Source organism: Artemia sp. Qi Xiang Cuo, chromosome 10, assembly GCF_049724085.1.
Source record: "Artemia sp. Qi Xiang Cuo chromosome 10, ASM4972408v1, whole genome shotgun sequence".
Lineage (NCBI taxonomy): Eukaryota > Metazoa > Arthropoda > Branchiopoda > Anostraca > Artemiidae > Artemia > Artemia sp. Qi Xiang Cuo.
In genome coordinates this window covers 41141354-41167634 of record NC_142803.1, presented here as the reverse complement: position 1 = coordinate 41167634, position 26281 = coordinate 41141354, and the positions used below count along the sequence as shown (strand labels likewise).

General features: G+C 38.1%; 1 protein-coding gene across 1 annotated transcript in view; it reads left to right on the top strand.

Annotated features, from left to right (window-relative positions):
* Window positions 1–26281, top strand: part of LOC148947770 (snake venom 5'-nucleotidase-like) — an 82774-nt gene that overhangs the window by 2819 nt on the left and 53674 nt on the right. The window contains exon 2 of the mRNA XM_089095423.1: window positions 1524–1856. Within this exon, the coding sequence (XP_088951549.1) occupies window positions 1527–1856 (330 nt within the window). The 5' untranslated portion in view covers window positions 1524–1526. The remainder of the gene's footprint in view (window positions 1–1523; window positions 1857–26281) is intronic.

Genomic DNA, 26281 nt, shown 5'->3' with positions numbered 1-26281 from the left:
TTCAGCTAAATTTTGATAAATGCAGAAGGGATCAACTCTAGTCCCGGTACAAAAACATTAGGATGGAGCGAAGATCTTTCAGTAAAGAAACAGAAAAAACAAACTAAATTCATAACATGAATACACTGATCCACGAAAAGAGCCCTGCAAAAATCACTCTGAAGATGATAGTATTTTTGGAAATTAATTTCTAGCAAATTTTCGCGTTTCGTTTTTACTTCTCTACGGTTTTATTAACCTAGTTGTAGTGGGAACCTACCTATCCAAATACTTGCAGAAATACACCAAAAAAGGGTATCTAAGTGAAAAATGCTTGGTTTTTAAAACCCACAGTAGTTTTTTTTTACTTTTCTCGTAAATTCTAAATTTTTGGATTATCTAGTACTGACCTTCACGATATGTTACTTACAAGACACACACTCGTATTTACTACAAAGAAACAAAAGTTTGTAGTTGCCTAACTTTCTTGAAGAAACAGAAGAGAAACATCATCGGTAATTTACATGTTTTTCAAGTTGAGCTGACAAATACATAGGCCATGAAGAGATGAAGATGGCAAGCAGTGGCGGTTCTGGCCTCTCTTAATGCCGTGGACAAATCTTGATTAGCCCTAACCCTCTCTCCTGCCTCCCAAAAAATTTTCAGGCCAAATTAAAAAAAAATATTCATTAAAAAAATTATTTTCAATTGGTTAATTATTGAATAATTTAATTTTTAACTATTATTTGGTTATCTAATTATAATTATTTAATTACTTTTTGGTTTATTTTAATTTTATTAATTAATTAATAGTTTGTTAATTATTTTCTTTTATTAACTGAGCCCTCTACTTTATTTTAATGAAAATAAAATTTCAAAAATCACAAAATGATTATAACCTTATCATTTTTTAATTTAGATTATTTATTTGAAGTTTTGCGCCCTTAAAATTTCTGTCCCGGGACAAATACCCCCTCTGTCATCTCCTAAAACCACCTATGCTGGCAAGATAGTTTACATTTGAAGAGCAGCCATTTTACAAGCACTCTCCAATTTTACACTCTTTAACAGATATGTTTTCAGTAATTTTTTTTACTTTCCTTCTTTTTTCCATGATTACGTTCTTAAAAAATTCCCCATTTATCCGCTTTCCACAGCGTTATGGGCCTCTCTCTCTACAGCGACAAATAGCTTATGCTCATGTATAAGAGGGTCTTTTGGGGCCGTGACTCGTGAGGCGGTGTTTTTGCCAGTAAGAAGCGGACGACACTGGCTATTTTGGGGCCGTGACTCGTGAGGCGGTGTTTTTGCCAGTAAGAAGCGGACGACGCTGGCTATTTACCAAAAAACTGCTTGCTAAGGTTATCAGTTAAAGAATGTAAATCAGGAGAATTAAAGTGTGTCTAAAAATATACAACCCGACTCATTTTCCCATAGAGAACAACTTAGTAAGTGGTTTTTGGCTGCCATCTCAAAAGTTTGAAAATTTCAGATACGACTTCTAGACGAGTGACGGTATCTTAATTATTAATTCTATTTTGCAGAAAATGTTACTGGGAAAGCTAACATTTTTGTTATTCGTTACTATCGTATTCGGTCAGGAAGACTTTGTTCTAAACGTTGTTCACGTCAACGATATTCATGCTCATTTTGATCTATTTAACACAAATGGGCTGACGTGTTCTTCAGCTGAAGAGGAAGCAAACGCCTGCTATGGAGGTTTGCCGCGCCTGATGACTAAAGTGAAAGAGCTGTTAAATAGGAATAATACACTTTTCCTAAATGCTGGAGATTTTTATCAAGGCACGCTGTATTATTCTTTGTTTAAAGGAGACCTTATTGCAAAAATGGGAAACCTTATGCATATGACAGCTTTTGTAAGTTTCTTTTTTTTTGTATTTTGGATTGTTCTGTTTTGGGGTAGGTCTATAGCTGTTGCTGTTTTACAATTTTTGTAGCTTTTGTAACATTTTGACTTTGGCAATTCAAACGACAGTGTGTTAAATGAAGTGTGTTACATGACAGTGTGTTAAAGGAGAGTGGGAAAACTGAGAATTTGTTACTTTTTGTTTCTACTGTTATCAAGGACCATGGTATTTTAAGCCGTATTAATTCCCGAAACATATAAATTGAAAACTCGGAAGTTGCGAGAAACATTTTAGTGTTGCTTTAAGTGTCTTTTGTTTTACTTTCGTTTTATCTCTCCAGTTTCAGTTTCCAATCGAATAAGCCCCCTCCTAAGTTTATGCGACCGCACCTGAAGTGGTCAGGGAATTGGTTCTATCCTACCCTTTGTTGAACCACTTTTTAAGGAAACCCTAATTTTTCTAATTTTTTTTTCTGCATTGGAACCAAAGCAATTTGTTCTCACTTTGACAGTTTTTTTTTGTCAAACGAGTTTTTAAGCTCTAGTTTACCAAAGGCGTGGTTAAATCTTTAAAGGTTACAGTTTTCGCTGCAACCTTATTATTCAAAGTGGTGAGAAGGGGGAAAGGGTGCTCTAATTCTCCTTTCAAGGAATTTTGGCTATAGTTATTCCAGTGATGCACTATTCTTTTCGATATTACGCCATTTGCGGGGGGTTTTAGGCTCCTTTTCGAAATTCCCAAAAGTTAGTTTTCACAATAAACTCTTACTATAAAGTTTTCAAATGGCAATGTCAGCTCTCTAGATGGTTTTGTTCCAGAAGGTGTTTTTAAACTTTTAGCTACTAGGGATCGTGGTTTGCTCTTTACTATGTTGCTATTATCACTTCAACCAGGAAATACAGCATTTACGTGGAACACACAAAAATGAAGCTATGTTATTCAGTTTCACGGCGAGATATTCTAAAAATTCAAATTCATTTATAAATACTTTCAAGTGAATAACTTACACCCTTAATTCCCAAATACTGCGCAAATACAGTATTTTTATGGAAAGAGCCAAATCTGCATGCGTCGAGATTTTGCCATGTACGCGAGAAATCGTGCTCAGGAATCAAGCGACTTGCTAATTATTAAAAATAGATTGTATTAAAAGACTGATTATTTCTATTAAATTTCGTGTGGAGTAAATCCCCGCAACTGACATCATTGGTTACAATTTTGCCACAGTCCTTATACTTCGTTTTAATCAACAGATCCCTACTGATTACTACTTTAAAGATGTCATTTGAAAGTTGTATTATCTATTTTAACCCATACCTTTAGAAGATTTCTTCAAGCTTTTTTTGAATTTGGTTGACTTTTTAGTAGTTTCAACAGATCTGTGTTTTCCTTTGTGATTTTTGGGCTATTTTCCTTACGACTTTTATTTTTCACAAACAATCAATATTTGGATAGGTCTTAGTCTCTGATAAGATTTATGCTCAAATTGATATCTTACATTCTTTATAAAAATCTTTCGCGGTTGGGATGTTTCTGGCTATCCTTGATAAACTTCGCTTATCCAGGGTTGCCCCCTATTGGTGCGGTAAACTCTGCTGTTTCCATCCCCTGCAAAATTTCGTTTTGGCAAAAAATTATAGATAAATGATTTCCTTTTTTTAAGTAAAAAGAATTTATTAAGGGTCTTATTAATCTAGAAATAAAAAAGCTACGCAAAAACCAAATACAGAACACAATCTTGAAACAAAATTGGCAATTTTCCCTTCATTTCTGCAGTGGCAGGTGGCCGAGTCCCAGAGGATACTGCTTGGGGGGCATTTTGTCCAGGTGTCGTGTATTGAGGATTAAAGCTGGTAGGCCTAATATCGATACTTCCAAAAGGACAAGGAAAGTGACCATTGTTCACGGAGGCTGGAAACATGTTCACTGAAGGACTAAGTTGTTCTTGTTGCTGTTGTGGTTGTTTGTTTGCTCCATCAGAAAGTCTTGACAGGATGGATCTTTCGGAGATACACAAGCGTACAAGGCAAGCGTAAGCGTACAACCCAGAAATATCGATCTTCCCTAAAGCTCTATGACTATCTACCTTAGTTCTGCCCTAAGTTGGATCGATGGATGATAGACTATCCATCAACAAGTGAAAACGACATCATTTTTATACATTCCTGAAAAAGGCTTATGTCAGCTGTGTCTCTCCACTCAGACTATCAGTCTTGGCTTTTTCTCCAATTAGCCATGGATTGATGGCAACTTTATTTTAATTCAAAAATTCATTGACTCGGTCGCGGGCAAATTTGGCAATCATACAAGACTTGCGGAAAGTCTAGAAACATCGGATTTCATGTCAGATACAAGTTCTTCCAGTTGATTGAGAACCTTATGAAGACCAGTGTTTTCTGGTTTGTTACCCGCGAAACTTACATTGGACAGATGTTGAATGAGACTGAGCAAGGCATTTGGTGTGAGAAAAATGAGCTTTGAAAGTCATTGCCATATTTCCTGACTCTTGAGCGAGTGACCACTGAGCAACACGCCACAATTGCCCTTTTATTGCTAGCGCTTGCTCAAGCAGCTTAAAGCGCCTTGCCAAAAACTTATTCTTGATTTCAAAGAAGTTTTCTTTGCCAGTATCAGTCTTGAATGGCTCATTTATTATGTTGAAGCATTTATCATTTTGGATGTCTTGTCAACGACTATAACCATGAGTGACACCACCAGCCAATAGCCAATAATCGTGACGACGATGTCATATCTCATATGTCCTTTTGGGCACAGCAGCTTTTTCCTGATTTTGCCAAAGAGTATGCAGTTCTGTGAAGCCTCCATATGTAATATTGAACATGAAATTTTTATTCTCCTTTTTGCTTCCAATATCAATCACCCTTCTCAAACACTTTGGGGTTCCTTCTACTACTTTTGTTTTCCCTTCTGTTTCCTCTTCATTTCTGTTCTCGTTTGAGGATGTTGGCAGAGTGGGAGTAGACAGTGTTGATGGATTGGGAGTGGATGGTGTCGGTGGAGCGAGAGTATGCGGTGTCGATTCTGCTTTTGCAGTTAGCCCTGGCTCTTTTTGCTCTACATTTCCTTGTCTTAAATCGTCTTCCTTTGTCCCGTCTTGTATTTTAACAGCAGCAGATTTCTCAGTAGGTACAGTTTTGCTCTCCATCTTAAGTTGTATCTCCTTCTTCGACTTAGACTTGTCAGCTTCCACGGGCTCATCACTTTTCTCTTTTTTAGCCTCTTCACTTTCTTCTCTCTTAGACTCTCCTTTTTTTCATTCTTAGACTCTTCGGTGTCTTCATCCATATGCTCTTCCGATTCATCAATGGGTTCTTCTGATTCCACTTTAAGCTTTGTCTTCAGTTGCGCTGGAGCTGATGTTTGAGCAGAGGGAGATCTAGAAGGAATTTGGGAGCACTAGTACCAGAGCTGGCTTCTGTTGCTTTAACTGCAACTAAATTATTCGTGACGAGTTCAGGCATACTATAATAGTCATTAATGAGCTCAAATCCGAGGACTTTCTTTCTGACGAGCGCCATGACACCAATTCGTGCTAAAACATATTTTCCGCTAATTCCTTCACGAGGAACACCATCTGAAAACGTTTCAGCAGATTCGTTACCAGGTTCATAAAGATGACGCATGAAGAATGATACATAAGATCTAAAATGGCGCTCAGACTTTTCTTTCAGTTCATGCACCCGCTATTGCGTGTTCGTAGCTTCTCGAGGGGGCTTGCCACACAACATAATTGCGTTCAAGAAAGCCTTTCGTAGTCTTGTATTAAAGCCAAGAACCTCAATATTTCCATTGACTCCATCAACCAGAGGTGGAACCGGTTGACATTTGTCAGCCTCAGATTTTTTTATACGTCTTGTCACGTTTGATGGCCAGGGCTGTTGGACAAACTTTTATTGTTGTTTAAAGGACGTATCATTTTCCACTATTGTGAGTTAAATTTACTATAAAAATTTTCCTCTTGAGATGTCTGACGAGACGCTTTTTTTAAGAGATAATTACACACAGTAAAAAGCCTATTGCTTTTTCTTAGTTAGAATAATAAAAGACGAACCACAGGGAATCAGGCAGAAATCAGTCAAATATGACACCGCACCCCAGAGAAGCAACTTAAAAAAATGCTTGTGATATATTAACTTGTCATGGTATGACGGATGCATATACTGACTGTACTGACGTAATTATAATTTGCGTCATAATACAGTTTTGCTTTTTATGTCACTTATGGTTTTAGCCTATGGTTATGACACCATTCATCGTCTTGTATACGAGAATGCAGTTTTTTTGTCAAAAATTGATTTTAATTTAAATATTGTTGTTGTTAATTACAAAAGGCTCTGGATGTAGCAATTTCCTTTAAAATGAACCCTTAGATATCCCTTTATGATGTTCCACTACCCATTGGCGCCCATAAGTTGAATTTAGGAGGGGAGCTTACCAGGTCTAATCGGCACTTCCAATGTTGGATATCGACCCTGGCGCCGTGCCGGCGCATGCATTAAACGCCGCCGACGAGAGTTCCAGTCAACTGCCACCGAAGTGTCATAACGCCGTCGCAGCCAAGCTGGCGGCCGCGTTCTGCTGACTTTGAATTAATTTGAGCCAATTCTCAATTGCGTCAACCGCAATGTTGTCGATTTTTATTCCTCGTGTGGTTAAGGATTTCGATTTTCCTGCTTAGAAATCAAGTGCGGTTTTCAAAATTAAACAAAAAAGTGTGCACACAAATAATTTGCATGAATTCATTATGCTCCCAGGAGACTCGAACACCGAATGCGTTATGCTCGAACGCCGCTGACGAGAGACCTGGTCAACTGCCTCCGAAGTGTTGTAGTGCTGCCACTGCCTCAGCTGGCGTTTCAGGTTTCAGGGGCATCCCGAGGAGGGGCAAACCCCCCCCCCCTGGGGACTCGCCTGAAACCCAGGGTGAGTTTTTATTCAGTTCTAGTTCTTGTAGCACATCCATTGAATAGACGCTTGTCTTTTGAACAGACACCATATTAAATTCCATATAGGAACTTGGGATCTAAGGACCTCTCTATTTCAAGACACTTTGGTACAGCAAAGAATCAATATTTCTTGAGTCCTTGCCTTAGGCAGGTGCTTATAAATGTTGAGGTTTTGATTCCGTGACATAAATGTGTTACTCGAAACGGTAGGTTGTGAAAATTCTCGAGTTCCTAACTGTTAAAGTCTGAATTTAACATCGAGGATAATTAATGTGTTTCATTGTTTGTCATACAACCACTGGAGGTGTAATTATTAGGAGGTGTCTAGTAATGTCTAAAAATGTTTTGGTCAACAATGATCGCGCCATTGGCGTGCCAATGCTGCTATTTTTTGCCCCCACCGCCGCCGACCTTCCCTTATCGGCACGGCACCGGGGTCTAGTTGTATAATAGAAATCTCAAAACAAAAAAATAAAGCCATAACTGTATGACCACACCAGGTCATAAGGGGACATGTTAAGAAAACAATTCTTACTTCATAATATGCATTTTTATCCTTAAATTATTATTTTCCTTCTTTTTCTAGTTTTTCGATCACATTTTTCATTTTTATGCCTACTCTCCAAGTCTTGAAAATCGTTTATAATACAAACACCCAAGAATCATCTAGCTAATTTAAACTAGCCTAACCTAAATGTATGAATATTTGTCTATTTGTATCTTTTGGTAGAGGGTAGTAATGGTTTTTAACTTTCATATATCAACTATATGAAAACGGGAAAATGCAGTGAAATCTGTTTATTTTTCACAATTTTGTTTAAAAAAAATTGTACAACAGTGAAAATAATGAGGATAAAGGTTCTCCCCCCACCCGGAAAATATGTTAACTAGGATAATTTTGCATATCATAGGCAGTGCAATCGCGCTGCCTAAGTAAAAAACGATGTTGGCACAATGTATTATTTATTTATTTTTTCTTAGACCAGGGCACTTCGTATCGAACGAATTGTCGTAAAAACTTCGAAAAGGGCTCATTCGGTTGAAATTCGAATGGCTAGTGTCCCTTTTAATAGTCGAAAGCGATAGGAAGGCAACTAACACCCCTTCCATGCCCACCATTTCCTCAAACACATCCAATCAAATTTTGAGATAGCAATTTTGTTCAGCGTAGTTGATTTCCAGATAGAAATTATGTTTTTGAGAAGGACACTTCGAGGAGCCCTCGGGGTAACGGTTGTAAGTTATGCCTGGGGGGCATAAGGTTTTTATAGAAAGCTTTGTCGTAGAAACTTCAAAAAGGGCTTGTTGGGGTTCCACCCCTGTATCTTTTCTTTTCAGATAAATGACCCATTTTCTTTTCTGTAATTACATTTGCCTATAAGATAATTTTTAATCATAAGTTGAAATCTGGTTGCTAAGCTAGATTCTTTACCAATAAGTAAGCTTTAAACTAAATTCTATTTTCGACTTCCGGGTCTGAGCCATTAAAAGATAAAGCCAACAAAAATTAGAATGGGTTTTGAATGTGGATTGAGAGGATTGGCTAGGCCACGTGAAAGTCCAACTCTATGAAAAGTTGCCGTACAGAGTAAATTTATCAGTTAGTCTGCATTTAGACCCCGTTTGGAGAAGCCTATTCTTTTTGTTTTATGTGACCTTTGGAAGATTACAAGTAAGGTATTTTCTACAACTGTACACTAATTTTCCAGGAACCCAGACAGGGTAGGAACAGAGTTACGAGACGCTGTCATTATTATATTGACAGAGGGGTTCGTTACCTCCAAGGAGATAGTTAGAGATTTTTAGTGGTGACCCGGGTTTCGGTACACCCTTGGGCCTTAGAGGTCGGCTATTAGACCGCTGGATCACGTTATCATACCCTGAGGCAGGGTATATTGTAAATTGGGTACTAGCACACCCTATATTTACAGAACCGGTGTGGTAGGCGCGGACATCCTACTATAATATTTTGGTGCCACCAGGGGCTTTTCCCACCAGTAAGTGGTGTAGCACCATTTTGCACCAATAAGTGGTGACACCCGTACTTTACCACACCAATACTGGTGGCATCGTGGCTAACCGGTATAATATTGGTGGCTACCAACTCCCAATAGAGCTCATTCGATTGGAAATTCAAAGGATTAGTGCCCTTTTTAATAGTCGAAAGTGATTGGAGGGCAACTAACCCCCCCCCCCCCTATGACGCCCACCTTTTCCCCAAATACATTACATCGAAATTTTGAGATTTTGTTCAATGAAGTTGAAAGTTCTGGAAATTAGGTCTTTGAGGATGACAACCCCCGTACAGCCCTTAGGGCAAGTGTTGTAAGTTATGCTCTGGGGGGATATAAGCTTTTTATAGAAAGCGCAGAAACTTCAAAAAGGGCTCATTCGATTGGAAATTGAAATGCTAGTGCCCTTTTTAATTGTCGAAAGTGATTGGAAGGCAACTAACACCCCTAACACGTCCCCCGTTCCCCAAGTCATACGCGCACAAAAGTATAAGGTAGCCATTTCGTTCAACGTAATTGAAAAGTCTGGAAATAATATCTTTGAGCAAAGCACTCCCCCACAGTCTTCGGGGAAAGCATTATAAGTTAAACCCTGGGTGGAATTTAAGGTTTTTATTGAAAGCTTTGTCGTAGAATCTTCGAAAAAGGCTCATTTGATTGGAAATTCAAAGGGATAGTACCCTTTTTAATAGTCGATAGTGATTTGAGGGCAACCAACCCCCCTCTCACGCCCACCTTTTACCCAAACACATACAATCAAAATTTTGAGATAGCCATTTCGTTCAACGCAGTTGAAAGTTCTGGAAATTATATCTTTGAGCAGGACAATCCCCCACAGTCTTCAGGGCAAGGGTTATAAGTTATGCCCTGAGGGGCATTTAAGGTTTTTATTGAAAGCTTTGTCGTAGAATCTTCGAAAAAGGCTCATTTGATTGGAAATTCAAAGGGATAGTACCCTTTTTAATAGTCGATAGTGATTTGAGGGCAACCAACCCCCCTCTCACGCCCACCTTTTACCCAAACACATACAGTCAAAACTTTTAGATATCCATTTTGTTCAACGTAGTTGAAAGTTTTGGAATATAGGTCTTTAAGGATGACAACCCCATCCCCCCCACAACCCTCAGGGCAAGAGTTGCAAGCTCTGACCTGGGGGGGGGGATATAAGGTTTTTATAGAAAGCGATGCTGTAGAAACTTCAAAAAGGGCTCATCCGATTGGAAATTGTAAGGGCTAGCGCCCTTTCTTTTAGATCAGGGGCAAGGGTTGTAAGTTATGCCCAGGGGGTATTTAAGGTTTTTATGGAAGCGATGGTTGTTAAAATTTTGAAGAGGCTCAGTCTTTCCCCCTGAAAAAGACTATGTCAATATAAAACGAACAGAAATTAATCAAAAAAAACTTTTTGCACAAAATAGTTTTTTCAAAAAAAAGTAAAGAACTCCATTAAACTAAATATGAACAAAAATAGAATAAAATAGTCTACCAAGCACACAACTACCACAAATCAGTATGAATAAATAAAGGAAACCAAAAACAAAAAGAAATTAAAATAAGTCAAATTCAAAACGAGCAGAAATTAATCTGGGTAGGGTTCTAAGCCCTATGCTTTCTAACAGTCAGAATATAATTTGTTCTTTACTGAAAAAAATTCAAATGAATTAACAGAAAAAAATGTGCATTGTCAGTTTAATATACATATGCTGATATTTATTCATTAAAATCTTAATTAATTTTTGATTTCTTAAAGTTATAAAACTGAAAACACTTAAAAGAGTTTTTGTGAATATATTTGAAAGAAAATATTAAAATAAGTCAAACTCAAAACGAGCAGAAATTAATCTGAGTAGGGTTCTAAACCCTATGCTTTCTAAAAGTCAGAATATAATTTGTACTTGTAAGGAAAAAATTCTTTTAAATGTTTTCACTTTTATAACTTTAAGAAATCAAATTAATTACGATTTTAAGGAATAAATATCAGCATATGTATCTTAAACTGACAATGCACATTTGTTTTAATTACATATTAAGAATTGTTTTCTTAACATGTCTCCTTATGACCTGGCTTGGTCATACACTTATAACGAAATAAAAATATAAGGCAGTGTTACTCGGCCAGGGGGGCTGGCGCCCCCTCTTCCCCCTTATGAGCGCCCATACCAGTGCCCCACTAGCTCCAAAGAAAAAATAGAAAAAAGAAAAAAAAATGCTTCCCATGCAAAAATATTATTTTCCTTGTTTTTCAAACCAAGGGACTGTGAGTTTCCTGGTTAGGGTTTTCGGCCGAGGCGATTCCAATGGTGTACTTTTTGTTTCGGTCGGGCGGCTGTCTTAGGTATTTCAAACTATTCATTTTGGTTACTATGGGCCGCATTCGTCTTTTGTCTGATTGCAGCTAAGCATTGTTGACCTTAAGTTTGATTTTAGTGTATTAATTGGCCGTCATTGTAACTATCATCATATATAGTTTTTACTTTCTACGTCATTTATAGTTATAAACTACGGTTATGACATCAATCGTCATCTTGTAAACAAAAATGCAGTTTTTTTGTCAGAGATGGATTTTCTTTTAAATATTTTTTTTAATGACAAAGGCGAGTAGATTTAGCAATTTCTTTTAAATTGAGCCCTTAAACAGCTCTCCATGATATTCGACTGCTCCGCTAGCGGCGGAGGAAAAAATGGAAAAAAGAAAAAAAGATGTTCCTATGCAAAAAAAAGTGACTATCCTTGTTTTTCAAGCCAATGGATTTTCCTTGTTGTGCAAGCCAGTGGACTGTAAGGATCCTGGATAGGGTTTTCGTCCAAGGTAATTCCAGTGGTCTACTTTTTGTTTCTATCCGACTCTTCCAAAAGGGATTTCAGTCTATTTGTTCGGTTACTATGGGCCGTGTTCGTCTTTTAATAGGTTGTCGCTATCGCAGCAACCAGGATAAAGTGAAGGTAATTGCGATTTCTCCGCATTATGCCTGCAATTATCAGAGTATTTTTGTGCGTTCTTTGCAGATTAAATGTGGAGCTCAAATCAAATCGCAGCATGTGGGAACTAAGGAAAATACTTTTTCTTTTTTTTGTGAAATTATTAAAATTTTACGGTTAATGTCGTTTTGGTTTTGGTCGTCACGACATATTTTGTAATTAAATTTTTCATTCTATTCAAATAAGAGGCAAATGGTTAGCTATTCATTAGTAGAAATTATACTACAACTTTTCCATCTTTTTGCTACACGTCAATTTGAGATCAGTCTGGAGATAATGATTGTAATCTTTGAGCCTAACTATTACCGTTTTAAAGACAAACATTCGGAATATCAAAATGATTAATTTTTGGTTACAATCTTCTTTAAATGAATTCACGATAGTGACACTAAAGTCCCATTTATTTCGTTTGGTTAATCATTATAGCATTCATAAAGTTAAAAGAGCTCCAAAAGCAACAGTAAACAGCCAAAAGTAAGCAAAAAACAAGGAGTATGCAAGGATTATTTATATAAAAAAGATATGTACAGTATGTCCATTCAGAATCCAAATATTTGAAATATCAAGCAAGTCTCAGAGCATTGGGTTTTTCCGGTCATATCCCTGACAAGCTTCAAAACAAGTTTCCAATTTGAGTTTCCAACCAGCCCCAGACTTGCTCTAAAACGAGCTAAGCCCAAACTGCTGAATTTTGGTGACGCGATGCACAAACAAGCTAAGGACTGACTCAGTGCAAAATTGATTCAAGCCCAAGCTATGAACTGACTGACGCAAAAACGAGATAAATATTGAATCGGTACAAAACCAAGCTATAGCTTGACTCAAAGCAAAAATTATCTAAGTCCTTACTTGGACTTGGGTCAGCTTAAGTTAAAGATGCGGGATGTTGTTAAACCTGTGCAAAGGAAACTAGCTCCTAATTTGATGCAGAAACAATTCTCGGTCCATGTCCATGTCCAAGCTGCAGATTTCTTATAGACAATGTGGAAACGAGTTAAGTTCTAAGTACGCAAAAGAACAACAACAAAAAACAAAAAAAAACAAGCCAAGTCCGAAAAAAAAAGAAAACGAAAAGGACACTGACAAAAATTAAGCACAATTACTGACAACATATCTTTTAAGCAGTCATGTGTCAAATACCATGAGACTTTTCGACTTACGACACTAAGCACTTGACAGCAGATAGATCAGTGGGAAATCGACAATTCTATAGCAGCGGTCACCAAATCTAGGTGACAATTCCTCCATTTTTTGACAAATCTCAAAAACATCGCACCGTCGGGAAATGCAACTATTACGGGTCCAAATAGGAATAGTGTGAAAATACTTGCAGAACTTAAAGAACAATGATCGCATTTGCTTTAATTCAGAGGCGGAGTAAAGTTTTCAAAAAGGTGTAAAAACAACACATGTGGTGCGAAAAACGCGTTATGTAGCCGATTAAGGGTTCTCTTATCAAATTGGCCCTTTACCCTGGTGAGAAAACCGAAAGAGTTTCATAATTTTTTTTCAAAGAATCAACTATAAACTGTTTTATGAACGTAATTGATTTTCCAAATGGAAGCCCTAAATATCTAAGTCAACTGGAAGATGAGGTTGCAGCTGGACCACTTTGGATTGTATCATTGGACGTGGTCTCCGGAACAAAGACAAGAAACTCTGTTTCGGAAGTAGCAACTGAAAGACCAATTTCATTTAGTCCGAAGCAAACGACATCAACGGCGTTCTGGAGTGCTCCAAGATTGTCAGCTAAAAGAAGAATGTCGTCGGCACATAGCAAGTGGCTTCCATCGATTAATGGCTCAGTTAGGTACGACTAAATCCGTCAAGTATCTATCTTTGAAGTCAGTAAGTGGGCCCACCCCATCCTTAGAAGGGTAAGTTGCACCCTTTAGGTCAGGGATCCCTCAAAAATTCTTTTAAAACTGTATGATTAGAGAACCAAAGTGAGCCAATGTTTCCCCTAACACCCCTAGCCCCCCTCCACGCTGTTAACTTTTTGGCAGAATGGTATGCATGTTGCACCTTGTTTTAACCGGAACTATTCAAGGATATTCAATCTTTACGATTCGAGATACACAATGGGTCACTTGTCCTTCCACTACCAACCTCAAGGCCAATTTTTTCAGCAAAAAGTTAGCCAGTTTTTTTCTTCTTTAAACTGGTTTTAAGCTTTTCGGTTAAGTAGCTTGGACCAATAGGGGATAAAATAAGTATTTTTTAGAGGCGAGACCCTTTATCTTTCTTTTGCACGAGAATTCCCAGATGTGCTTGCAACTCATGGGGTAAGGACCTTTAGCAAACGGGCTAAGGAAGCAGGTCTTCAGAGGTGCATGCCACTTTTCCGCCCCATCTACGTTACGTAGCCATCTAGATTCAAATGAAATATATTGGCCATATAGTCAGTGTCAAAGAGACTTCCCCAAAAAATTAAGACTATGACTCTTTCTACCAAGGCATTAGAAGGCTTCGAAGCTTAAATTCTGATTTTACTCGATAAAGACTGGTTTTCATTGGCTCTCAGCAATGCTTTGACGGAATAAACCACCACTTTCCCTTTCAATAACTTTGCGTCAATGGAAAAGGCCTCTGATTAGCTGAAAGTGATGCCATTCGATCAGTTTCGTCTAATCAAAGCCCTTTCATGATCTTTCTTGTTCGTATTTGGCACTTCTGGCACAGTTTCTAATAGCTCCCATACATGAGCATAAAACTTGTGTTTTCTATTTTTAACATGACCATGATACTAATGGATGACTTTCAATAACCTGGTATATTCGAACGTGATATTTTTTATTTGTCACAACCTGAAAAAACTGAAATACCAATGAAGTTTTTGGGAAAGAAACACGCAGTTTTTTTGGGAAAATTAGATTTGTGACTTTCAATTTTCTTACGTTTGTGGTAACGAACTGTAAGTAAGGAGCGATACGGTTCAATAGTAACTGAAACTCTAAGAAAGGGAATTTTGATATCAATAAATATACCAGAAGAATTTGCTTATTATGCTGATTCCAAATATAAGTAGGGATGACCTATCGACTCCCACGAGAACACATGTGCTGCCATCTACAATTTGGTTTAACGCCGACAGGTTATAATTTATTCAAGGATTATCGATCCACGAAGGGTAGAGAATTTCTGAGAAATTGATTGCGTAATCGGTGGGGAGAATGTTTTGATCAAGGAATGGGAAACAGGAAGTACTTGCCTGCTTCTAAGCCAATCAGAGAGTCGGTTACATATCCATCTAAGCCAAAAAGAGGGCTGGTTACAAAATAGCGGGAGAGGATTGCAGAGAATATAAGGAAAGGATTTTTGCTATAGTTTTTTTATTAGTCTGTGAATAGAATTCAAAGGAGTGAGAAGAACAGTTTGACTTTACTCATTTGGATATATTTGTGCTGATGATGAGTGGAATGTTTACCCTATTAGAAGTTGATAGTGGATTTGGTAGCAATAATACAAGAGCACCAAACATTGCGGTGGAAATCACAAGAGGATCACGACTTTGTCTGGAATGGGATAAAGTATATGCAAGATATGTAATATTCTTGAGCAAATTTAAAATGGAGGATCAATTATGTTTCGCTGAAAAAGTTGATATAGCACATGTGAATAGACTTCAATGTGCTTTAAGTGCATTGGTGAAACATATCGAAGACAATAAACTGTATCGCTAATTGTACATGCTTAGTATTATTGTTGTAATTATTCAATAAAGTTGTTTCGAAATCGCAAATGTTCCCTTTCTTTTTGTCAGGTTAGAATGCTAGGGCTAACGATTCATGGTCAGTCTAGAGTCAGCAGTCAGAGTGAAAGGATTGAAAAATGAATAAATTTGAGAAAGAGAGAATTAGATCGAATCTTGTGTTTACGGAAAAACATTTGATTTTGCATGATGGATTTCTCGATTTATCTCTTCAACGGAAGATATTCTCTCGGGGAACACTTGACAATATAATGAAGACTGATTCTCCCCCATTGGACTATTTTATGAAGCTTTGTCGATGTGACTCAAATGCTTTTACTCAGTTTATTGATGTATTAATTAGAACAAAGTACAATCTTATCGTGGATACACTTTTGAAAACATTACCAATGGATTCAATGTATATGGCTCCCCCCACCATTTGAAAGAGGTGACGTCACAGAGTTACTCCTCTCTCATTCCTCCACCCTCAATTTATCCGTCGGCAGGGACGATCAGTTTCGTTTTAGCTGTGAGAGAGTCAAGTGACATTGGAAACCAAAAAAAAATTTCTATACATGTCCACTATGCATGTACACTCTTGGCAGTTGGACCCAATGTGAGAATTGTACAATTATTGATGACTATAGTGAAAAGTGCAAATTATGTAATCCTAGTAATTTACATAGAGGTTATGCAGTACAAATTAAAGGATGTAATTCATGTCTTGAGGAGATTTGTGACTCTCACCCTAGCGGACATCTGTGCTCCAATTGTCACTATGATAAATGTGATCAGTGGGAGAATACTTACCCCGCTATGATTGGAAAGAATCCCAAACGTGATTTTAGTTTATTTCTACGAGATTGGCATCGTCGTGGATTTAAATTATTCTGAGAGGAGGAGCCAGGTCTACGATTCAACTGTTGGGGTAACAAGACAATTTGGTTTCTACTTCATCGTTGTGACGAAACTGCCTATTATGACTATAAACCTAGTGATTTTTATTTGGCAGTTACCGAATGTGATTCACCATTTGAAAACACTGTATGTGATATTGCTTCAAATAGTCAGGTTGAAACTCGTGAATTTAATAATATGATTGCAAATTTATCATTGACTATACAAAGAGATATGACAAGAGTGAAGTTACATTATACTGTAGAAAATGTGACCCTGACTTTGCAGTCAATCAAGATCAATATGTAGTGAATCCAAATGATTTACCGATATTAGTGGTTCACGACAGTTCCCTATACATCGAAGAAGAAGAAATCAAAAGTGAAGATTTAAAGACATTGTTGTATATATATGCATTTTATTAATAAACAAATTCACAAACATTTTTTAAGCACTTTACTCTTAGGGCACTGAAATTTATATTGTACAGGTCTGAGAGGATATTTTCCACTAGAAAGTCGTTCAGACGTGGATTGTCAACATAAATGTTGAGAAACTGCTCGTAAGTATAGCTACAAAATCGGCAAACTCAATAGAGTAGTGCATTGAAGCCCGAGCCTTTAGTTGCTGGACCATGCACTTTCCTCCGATTTTGAATAACAGTTGTCCCTCAGCTTACAATATAATTCACTATGTGGGGAGTGTAATCTGTATGGGGTAGGCCGAGGTAACCAAAAATTCAATAGTCTTCATTGTTTGAAAGATGCACAGCCAATGACCCGTCAGCACAGTCGACGGACTGCTATTAACAATAACTAAGGTATTGTTTCCACTTTGAATTTTTCCAAGAAAGACCGAGGGCAGACAATAGGATTTGTACTGGGACATTTAGGGATCCATATTAAATACATTGATTATTTGACTGGTGTTCATGGTGCCAAGTCTAGTAGAACACTGCCTTCGGGAGTAATTTACCAATAGGTTTTATATCGATTTAGTGAGATTAGTGCAATATTCTCAGCCAATGGGTCAGCAAATGTAAACTCTAAACGCACACTCCCCATACGTATTATATTCATATCCTGCGTGCCAGACAAATCTAGTACAATGATACCATGTGTTATAGCAAACATATCTTCGGTTATACCATTTTCAAATAGTTGCGAATTATGATCTAGGGTTTGCGTGGTCAACTCATACAATGTTCTATAGGATTTATCAAAAGATAGATTGTAGAGTGGGATGCCGTTTACTTTGCACACAAGAGATGAAAGTCCAAACATTTCAAATTTATGTGGACATCCAGTCCACGATCCTATTGCACTAGCGCTTTTTACAAATGCCAAACCGAGCTTTGACGGAATTTCGCCATTGATAAAGGATGAGTCGGTGAAGGTGCGTGACCTCATGGTAATATGACATTGATTGGTGATTGTATGAGGAACAAGTAGTTTAATATTATTTCCACTGACTCTCAGAATTCCACTGCCAAAGCAACAGAACTCATGACTTGTTGTTTGCGTACATGAAGTGTTGCCGAGGTTAGGGAGACACTTACATCAGGATTGGCAGCAAGTTCTTTTCTCAGTATGAAATTGGATGGTGCAAGTGTCAGATTTATATCCACTTTAATATCGGGCGGCATCCATTGGGGTATATTGATTATTTCAGGATATATTTTTTCAACTAGATGTAATTCAATAGTTTTAGCATTTTAAGTACATCTGTACTATCAGTAGTAGTAATGTATTCATATCCATTGGAGGTACCTCTTAATCCCTTGTATAATTTAGGTGTCATCAGCATGAATTGTATATAGCTTGTATAATTCGAGAGATTGTTGCTTGTGCTCACCAGCGTGCCATTGATGTAGACACTGATTTGACGAAATAAATTATGTAATATGCAATTTTTATAGGATATTCCATCGGCGTGAATTGACATTGTATTATCGGATTCTCGGACTTTCATTTGTAAATCTATAAATGTCGAAGACATGTCCATAAAGTAGTCTTCATTGGAATAAATTTGAAAGTGGACATTATCAGAAAGGGGTTGTTGAGGATAAAATTGTTCATAGTATCCATGCTTGACACTAAAATAAACATTTTCTGAATTGAATATGTTCAATGAGGCGGTGATTGAAGGTTGAGAATCCTAATGCGGTAGGTAGGAAATCTTAGGAAAAGAAATCTAGTTTTGATCTAACAATTCTCTTTCTGGGGCTTCTTCTTCTACTAGTGTTTAAAGTACGTGTCGTCTTTTTCCTTCTTTTCTTTGACAATGGTGATGTCTTTCGTATCCGATTTGAGTAGAGACTGATGAGTGATGCATTGTTTCTCGACCTTTCTAAATTTTTTCCATAGCCTTTTAATACCTCACCAAGGGTTCGCGCACTAGACCTAATATTTTCCGTAGCACTTTTTTTAAAATCCTTGCCAGAGCCCCAATCTTATAGTCTAGAGGATGCAAAATCTGTCGCAGCCGGTACAAGATTTTTTCTATCCAGAGGTAGTAAAGAGCGAAAAAGCTTAGCAAACCAACTACCAAGACCATAGCCAGACATTAACGAGCGCCCTTTGTTATTGTCCATTCCATTGCCCTGTTGTCTTGGGCCAAGAGTATTAACATAGCAGTCAATATCAGGACAAATGAATACCACTTTTCTATTAGACATCTTGTTGTTGAACGATGGGTCGAAAATGGCATGTAATCACAGCCAAGCCTTTTGATATTGCTATGGGATCACCTAAATCAGTTCTTAGTGTTAACTGACAGAGTTCCAAAAAGGATGTGTTTACGGGAATATACTGAAGATGCTTTATATTGTAGTGGTGAATATGTTCTTGATTGGTTTTTCGTTCAAGAACTCGTAGGAGGGGAACATTTGAATTACCAACCCGGGATGTTTCCACAAATGAGGCGTAGAGAAATATACAAGTGTCCGTGGAGAAGGCAGGTGGGTAGTCAGCAAAAATGAAATTAGTGTTACCAGCACTTTTACCCTTGTTTATATTAAGCTTGAGGCCAAGAACATCCTTTAGGTTATCACTGAGAGTAACCTTTTCATTGGCAATAGGATAACTAATGTAGATCTTGCCCTCTTTCTTTTAATAGTTGAAATGAAAAGTTCTTTTCTTACGAGCGAAGATTCTTTTATTGATAGAACGATAAAAATCATTCATACAGGTGAGTTCCTCATAGGGTAATTCAATATATGGATAATCCATCCAATTGATCTTTTGAATTTTGTTTTTGATCACCTGAGGGTGGTCGTGGCCAATCCTAGAGTCTAATTTCTATTTCATATTTACGATCTTTTCTCAGGATGTCGTAGGTATTTTTGAGAATACAGTCGACAAGAGCCACTTCATACTTTCCATTGTCATCGAATTTGATGGTGGGGGAGAGTTTCTTCCAAAAATCACTTGTTCTATTCAAGTCATTGTAAAGAGGATCAGAAACATTGGACATGAAAGTCACATAGAAATCATAGGGCATTGTTAATATCTTTAGCACTGACCCAAGAATCAAAATTAGAGTTGTATCCTAGCCAGCGAACAAGCAACTGTCTCTGGCCCCTACGAGTACGACTCTTTAATATCTTTTCAATTTGATAAATTTCACTAGTGTTTCTAACTTTTTGCAGTTCATATTCATAAAAACCGCCGAGACTTTCATCATCTTTGGTGTCTCGCAATCGATATGTTGTGGGTTCTGTGTCCAGGATTTTGGACACTTTAAAAAGTTCAGTGCTCCATAAATAATTCCCCTTTTCAAAAATATTGGTAGTTGTATTAATTCGAACAGTATCACCAACATTGCATTTCTTCTTCACATTTTTTTTTCTTTTTCACCATTGGAATATTGCTTTATAAAAGCATCAAATGTATTTTCACTGCAATGAACTTCCCGAGGGCTTGAGTAGGACTGAGATCAATGGGGTCGATTGTTGCATATCCGCATGATTTTATTTAAATCCCGAATAAAAGCAAATGTGTTTTTCTGTGTACAATATCTTCAAATTAATAGACGAATTTTTGTTATTAATCGTTAAACAAATGCAGCCTTTATTGGGCTATGACTATGATGAAGTATTGTATTGTATTTCAGTATAACCTTTTGCACATGGGGATTAAACACTTCGTTACCTCGGTCCGACTGAATTTTTCTATAGCAATCATGTTCAAGAATACTCTCAATGGCCTGAGCAACTTCAACACCTCTCTTTGCCCGTAATGGGATGGCATAGGCATAGCGACTAAATACACTGATTGCCAACAAAATATATTTGTAGGTTGCATTGTGACGTCGTTGAATTGCGTCTAGAGTTAAAAGATCCATTTGAATTATATGCAGAGGGAAAATGGCTTTAGTTTGTCGATATTTTTTGCCACGAAGCCTGTGATTCCGATGCAGTGTGTAACTCGGTTCATTCTGTAGATACTCTTTTGCTTTTTTTAATGTGCTGTCAGAGACAACTTTAGAAAGGGTTTTGGGGGAACTTAAACTTCCCGCTTCACCAATATTTTCATACACATGTTTCAGAACCTCAAACATTTTGAATGCAAACACGTAGTGTAATGTCCACTCCCCTTTTGCACACTGGAGGGTGATTCAATCCGTCTTCGCTTTTGACTAGATGTCACTGGGGTTATAAAATCATTGCTGCTGCTGCTGCTAGTATTTTCAAATATTGAATCTTCTTCTTTGTTAAATGGTGTTGGTGTCGGCGTTGTTGGAGGACTATATTCTCTTAGTTTCTTTAGAATTTGCTTATTGCCAATAAGACTTTTGGGAAAGTTCGATACACTTAGAAAAGTGTGCAGATTATTGTCAAATGATAAAAGTCCTTTACGATTCGTCCCCATATCACAAATTAAATCAACAAGATTATTGCTTTTTCCCTGAACTAAAATTCGTTTCCCAGTGCTGTCAACTTGAACTTGATGATCAGTTTCCAACATGAGATATGATAATACTCTTTTACTCTGTTTTCAATAGGTCACAGGCAATAGGTTTCCAATTTTTGATACAATTGAATTCAATTCCTTCTCCTTTGATTGCACTGCTGCTGCTGCAGAATCTTGAGGAGATGTTTCCTGTTTAGAGGGATCTGTAACGGTGACGGTAGCAGTGGCGGGTCTCTCACGATAAGGTTTATGTTTGTCCACACGTCGCAAGGCATCTTGAAGTAAAAGCAGTTTTTTATCATCGGCAATATTCTCATCCTTAATGAATTTGTTTAGATTGTCTTCAAAATGTTCGACGGGCGAGAGGACAAGTTCAAATGGTGTCAATTTATAGGGTTTAGCCATTCTCTAGAGAAAATTGTTTGTAAGTCCTGCATTTATTGGCAGTACAAGCGTAAAAAAGCTACTGCCCGCTTGAAGGAGATGTGTTCTTTTTGAAATTTTTCTCCTGTTTTTGCAAGCCAAGGCACGTACAGCGGAACGATGTTGCTTTATCTGTTGTCTATCACTTTCTTGCAAGTGTACATTGCCCTCAGTTAAATTTAAACAAAGTTCAGATATTAGATTAATGAAATCATTGTCAACACCATGTTTGAGTATAGCCTTCCTGAGTGGAGGTGTTGAAGTGCTTAAAACGGATAATAAATGCCGTTGTTCGTGTAGTTTCTTCAGTGTCATAATGGCAACTAATAGCTTTTTCTACTGTTCACCGGAAGATATACGGTAATTTCATTGTCGAAAATGTCGGTCACTTCACGTAGATCCTCAGGTGTGCTCTGATTAAGATCTAGCAAAATGTAGCCACAGGGCTTGTTTGTTGCCTGACTGTACGCTGAAAGCAGCCATTTGGGGGCGCCCGGGTATATTTGCTTATTGAGTTATTAGCGAGCTAGAATCACCAACAACGCGGTAGATAATATAGATGGTGCAATTCAAAGCAAGGGTTCGCATACATTTGCTCTGATGAAACAGATTTCGAAAAACTAAGGTTATGGAAATCTGTTCATGATGAGAGCGAATGGTGAACAGCTGTAGCATTTCCTGTGAGATCTGTTCAATGGATTCAGCCAAATCATCATTAATCAGCCATTATTTTGGTTCAATACTACTGAAAACATCATGTCCTCGTAGGGATTGTATTGGCAAGGGTGTGGCAATGGATTCCATTGATCATTGGAACCTTACCAAATACTATAGCAAGAATAAATTTTCTTTGTTTTTTCCAAAAACATTCTATTACAATTTTGAATTATTTTAGCTAAAAGTGTTGTTTTCCCCGACATTGATGGAGCACACAGAAACGATCTGAATGGTGTTTTAAATTCATACATGCTGCTGCTGCTGCTTTTGACAACATTCGGACTACAACTAACTGTAAATCATACGTTTTCAGTGAATAAGTAGTAGTAGTAATAATTTTCCCATAGATCTATCTAGTACGTTAACAAGAACAACAAAAACAATATTTCATGGTCATTTATTTGACATGAAAACTATATTGTTCAACATGAACAAAAATAACACTTTATGTACAACATTTATTATAAAAACACTTCTGTTCAAACATGAACAACAATAACAACAACAATAACACTTTATGTACAACACTTATTGTCTTAAAAAACACTTTTTGTTCAGCATCACTTTTTGTACATTAGCACACACACACACACTATTTATACAGTAAATCACTTGAGAAAAAAAAAACAAAAAAACACTTGGAACACTTGGAACATGAACTTAAAAAAAAAATAATACAGTTGAACATTATGAATTTAAAAGGCCCCCCCACCCCCCAGGAGCCGTGGGGCTGAAGGCCGGCCGCGGGTGGGACCCCCCAACCCCCAGGCCGGCCATGGGTGGGACCCTCCCCAAATACCCCCCCACCCCCGGGAGCCGCGGGCGGGCAGGCCGCGGGGCGAGACCCCCCCCCCCCCCGGGGCGATGTGGAAAAAAACTGTACACAATAGTTGTCGTCACTGCTGCTGCTGCTACTACAGGTTAGGTTGGGTCAGTGGTTGGGTTACGGTGGTTAGGTTAGGTTAGTTAATTTATGAAAGGTTAGTGGTTAGTGGTTAGGGTTAGTGGTTAGTTTAATTTATCCAGACCAAGTTGATCGCGATATTCTATGCATTCAACCCGGTCTGAAATAAGGTAGTGGCCATGTGGCAGTACTCTTACACCATTCTCGAGCACATAGACTTTGTCAGATATACATGACATTGCATTCTTTTCCGCTCTTACAGTATAGTTTTTATACTGTAGAGAGCGAATTGCAAGCACTTCTGCTCTCGGGACTAGGCTACTTTCTACACAGTCTCTGTACACGCTCATGTTGAAATTGCTCTTTAGAAAATGTGTAGGCACCCCTTTACACGCCAGCTTTACATCCCTGTTATGTGTTTCTACGCAATAAACTTTAGGACCCAGGAACACCCTCCTGGATATCAAATCACTCCCCATCTCTGATTTTAAAATTAGTAGTTGGTTGGGGGCTTGACGTTTCACTTACTCGGGGTAGAGGGGCGGATTCCAGTTGGTGAAATCCATCCGCGAGCTGATGTATTCCCCATTTTCTAAATCTCCCAATAAATCCTCGGTTTTTAGCATTAACAGCAGAGAATCTGTATCCCCATAGTAAACTTGAACCTCCCCCTCCCGTGGCCATTGCGACTTGCACACATTGTAAAAAAAACGACAACATGAGCTTTTTGGAAATTTCAAGTGCTGAACTACCTCCTGCTATATTCTTGTTCAGTACCACATTTCTCTTCTTCCTGTGTAGAAGAACCATGCCAGCCTCTATGCTCGTGAACGTTGTAAAATTGGGGTCGGCAATAATCCGTGCACACTCTGGGGGGTCAGTCACGACGTCGCAGCCGCGTACGCTTTCACACATTTTGCCAAACGCTGAATTTAGAATGAGTTTGTACATTTCCTTCTCTACTTTACTGTTTGCCCGAGAGCGTTTATCAACAAAAGTGTCGATAAACGTCTTTAAGTATGGTTTCTGACTGAATTGCAGGACACTATGTATTTTGGTGATCTTTAAACTATTGTTCACCATCCAGTGCAAAATCACATGGTGAACATAAAAATTCTCCTTAGGGTCCAGATCTGCAATTAGTTTTTGCTTGGAGGGGATCCAGTGCATCCCCATATTCTCGACCAATGATCGATTGTGGGGGCTCAATGAGTCCCTGCTTACTGGTCGATTGATACTGGGAAAAACAAAATCCCTAACTGAATCATGAAGTGCCAGTGGAATTTGCCCGTCAATTTCAAAGAACCATCCTTGTGGCCCATTGTCTTCGACGGTGGTAATGTCGGGGAACTCACAAGGATTGTCAAGCCATTGATAGTTCCCACACGGCAAAGAGTAGTAAGACATTGCCGAGGGATACAATTAGTTCATGTCCAAGAGCACTGCATTTGATTTTGCATCGGTGTTGCTGTTTTTTCCGCTAGGATCGGTTGTCAAGACGCGATCCCCATGAAAAACATACCCACCCCTCATTGATCTTTCTACAAAAAGGTGATTATCCACGTCGGTGATTAAGCCTATTTCCTCCCTACTAATTTTTAAAATCAAGTCCATCACCAAATTTGGTGTGGAAAAATAATAGCTTATATCTAGTCCGAACTCTGAATAGATTTTCTCTGTGTTCTTGCAGACTATGTCTAACAGAGTTAAATCGTCACTGGCCAAGTACAGTCTACAATAATCCCACCCATTTTTACAATTCCCCTTAGACTACACCTTCTTGGCAAACTCATATTCCTAGGCTTTGCATTCACTGTGGGTGAGTGAATGATAGAAAACTTCAATTGGAGGTAATTTTATCTCGCTTAATTGAGTGCTAGAATAGTAATAGTCGTATACGTATACACCTTTACAGGTCAATAGGTAATAAATTTCACTGTCTGGAGAGTGTTGTATAAGTAAGGTAAAGCTATCAAAAATGTCACTTTGCTGCACTTGCACCACTTGACTCAATGCCTTGGGAAAAAAAACTAAAAGAATCTAAAAACCTGATTTTATTCCAGCACAAATACCCATTATGTACTACCTGCCATTTCAACTCAAGAAGTACTAGCTTCTCTGCCAATTTGGGAATGATGTTAGAGGTAAATTAATTATTTACCCTTGGATAATCTAAGCCCCCTCCCTCCTTGGGCAGACAAGCCATATCGGGTAAAGTAAATTTAAAATCGCAATTGCAAGGGTTAATAAAAACAGGGCTAAAAACTGCAGCGTAACGTTTAAGTTGCACGATTTATGCCTTACCCTACTAAAATTCCTACCCCCAGCGGAGAGTTCCTAGCCCACGTGCGTATGAGCTATGACTTTCCCCTTCCCTCCTCTTTTCCCTCTAGGTCCCTTCCCTATATCCTCCTCTTCAAACTATCCCTTACAAACCCAATATATTTTTTTATTTTTAACCGTCGGATGATCCTCTGCAGACAGCACTATTGGGTAATGTGTATTTCTCAAACAAGAAATAGCGCAATTAACGGTGCCAATTAATTTAGTCAGTGTCTTGATCATGAACTCTCCCTCATCCAGTGTTTCTTCTATATCTAGCAAATGCTTGGCGTTAGAACTGTCTCTTTGTGCGTGGGGGTAGGACACTGCAATATCTTGATGTTCTTTGATTCGGTTTGGAAATCGAGGATCCTTCACTTCCACTAACTTCGCTTCACGATCCAACAAGATTTTATTGCTCTGGAAGAGGGTGTTTTGGAAATTTTTAAAACGTAAAATGGTCATATCACCTGAAACTATTTCCACTGGCCGGTAGCCATGCCGTCTGCAGTGCTTCACATGATCCCCTAGCTCTATGTTGCTACGGAATCGTGACAGGCATGTTGTACTGTAGAATCGTGTCCTCCTGTATTCTGAACCTCTCCTAGA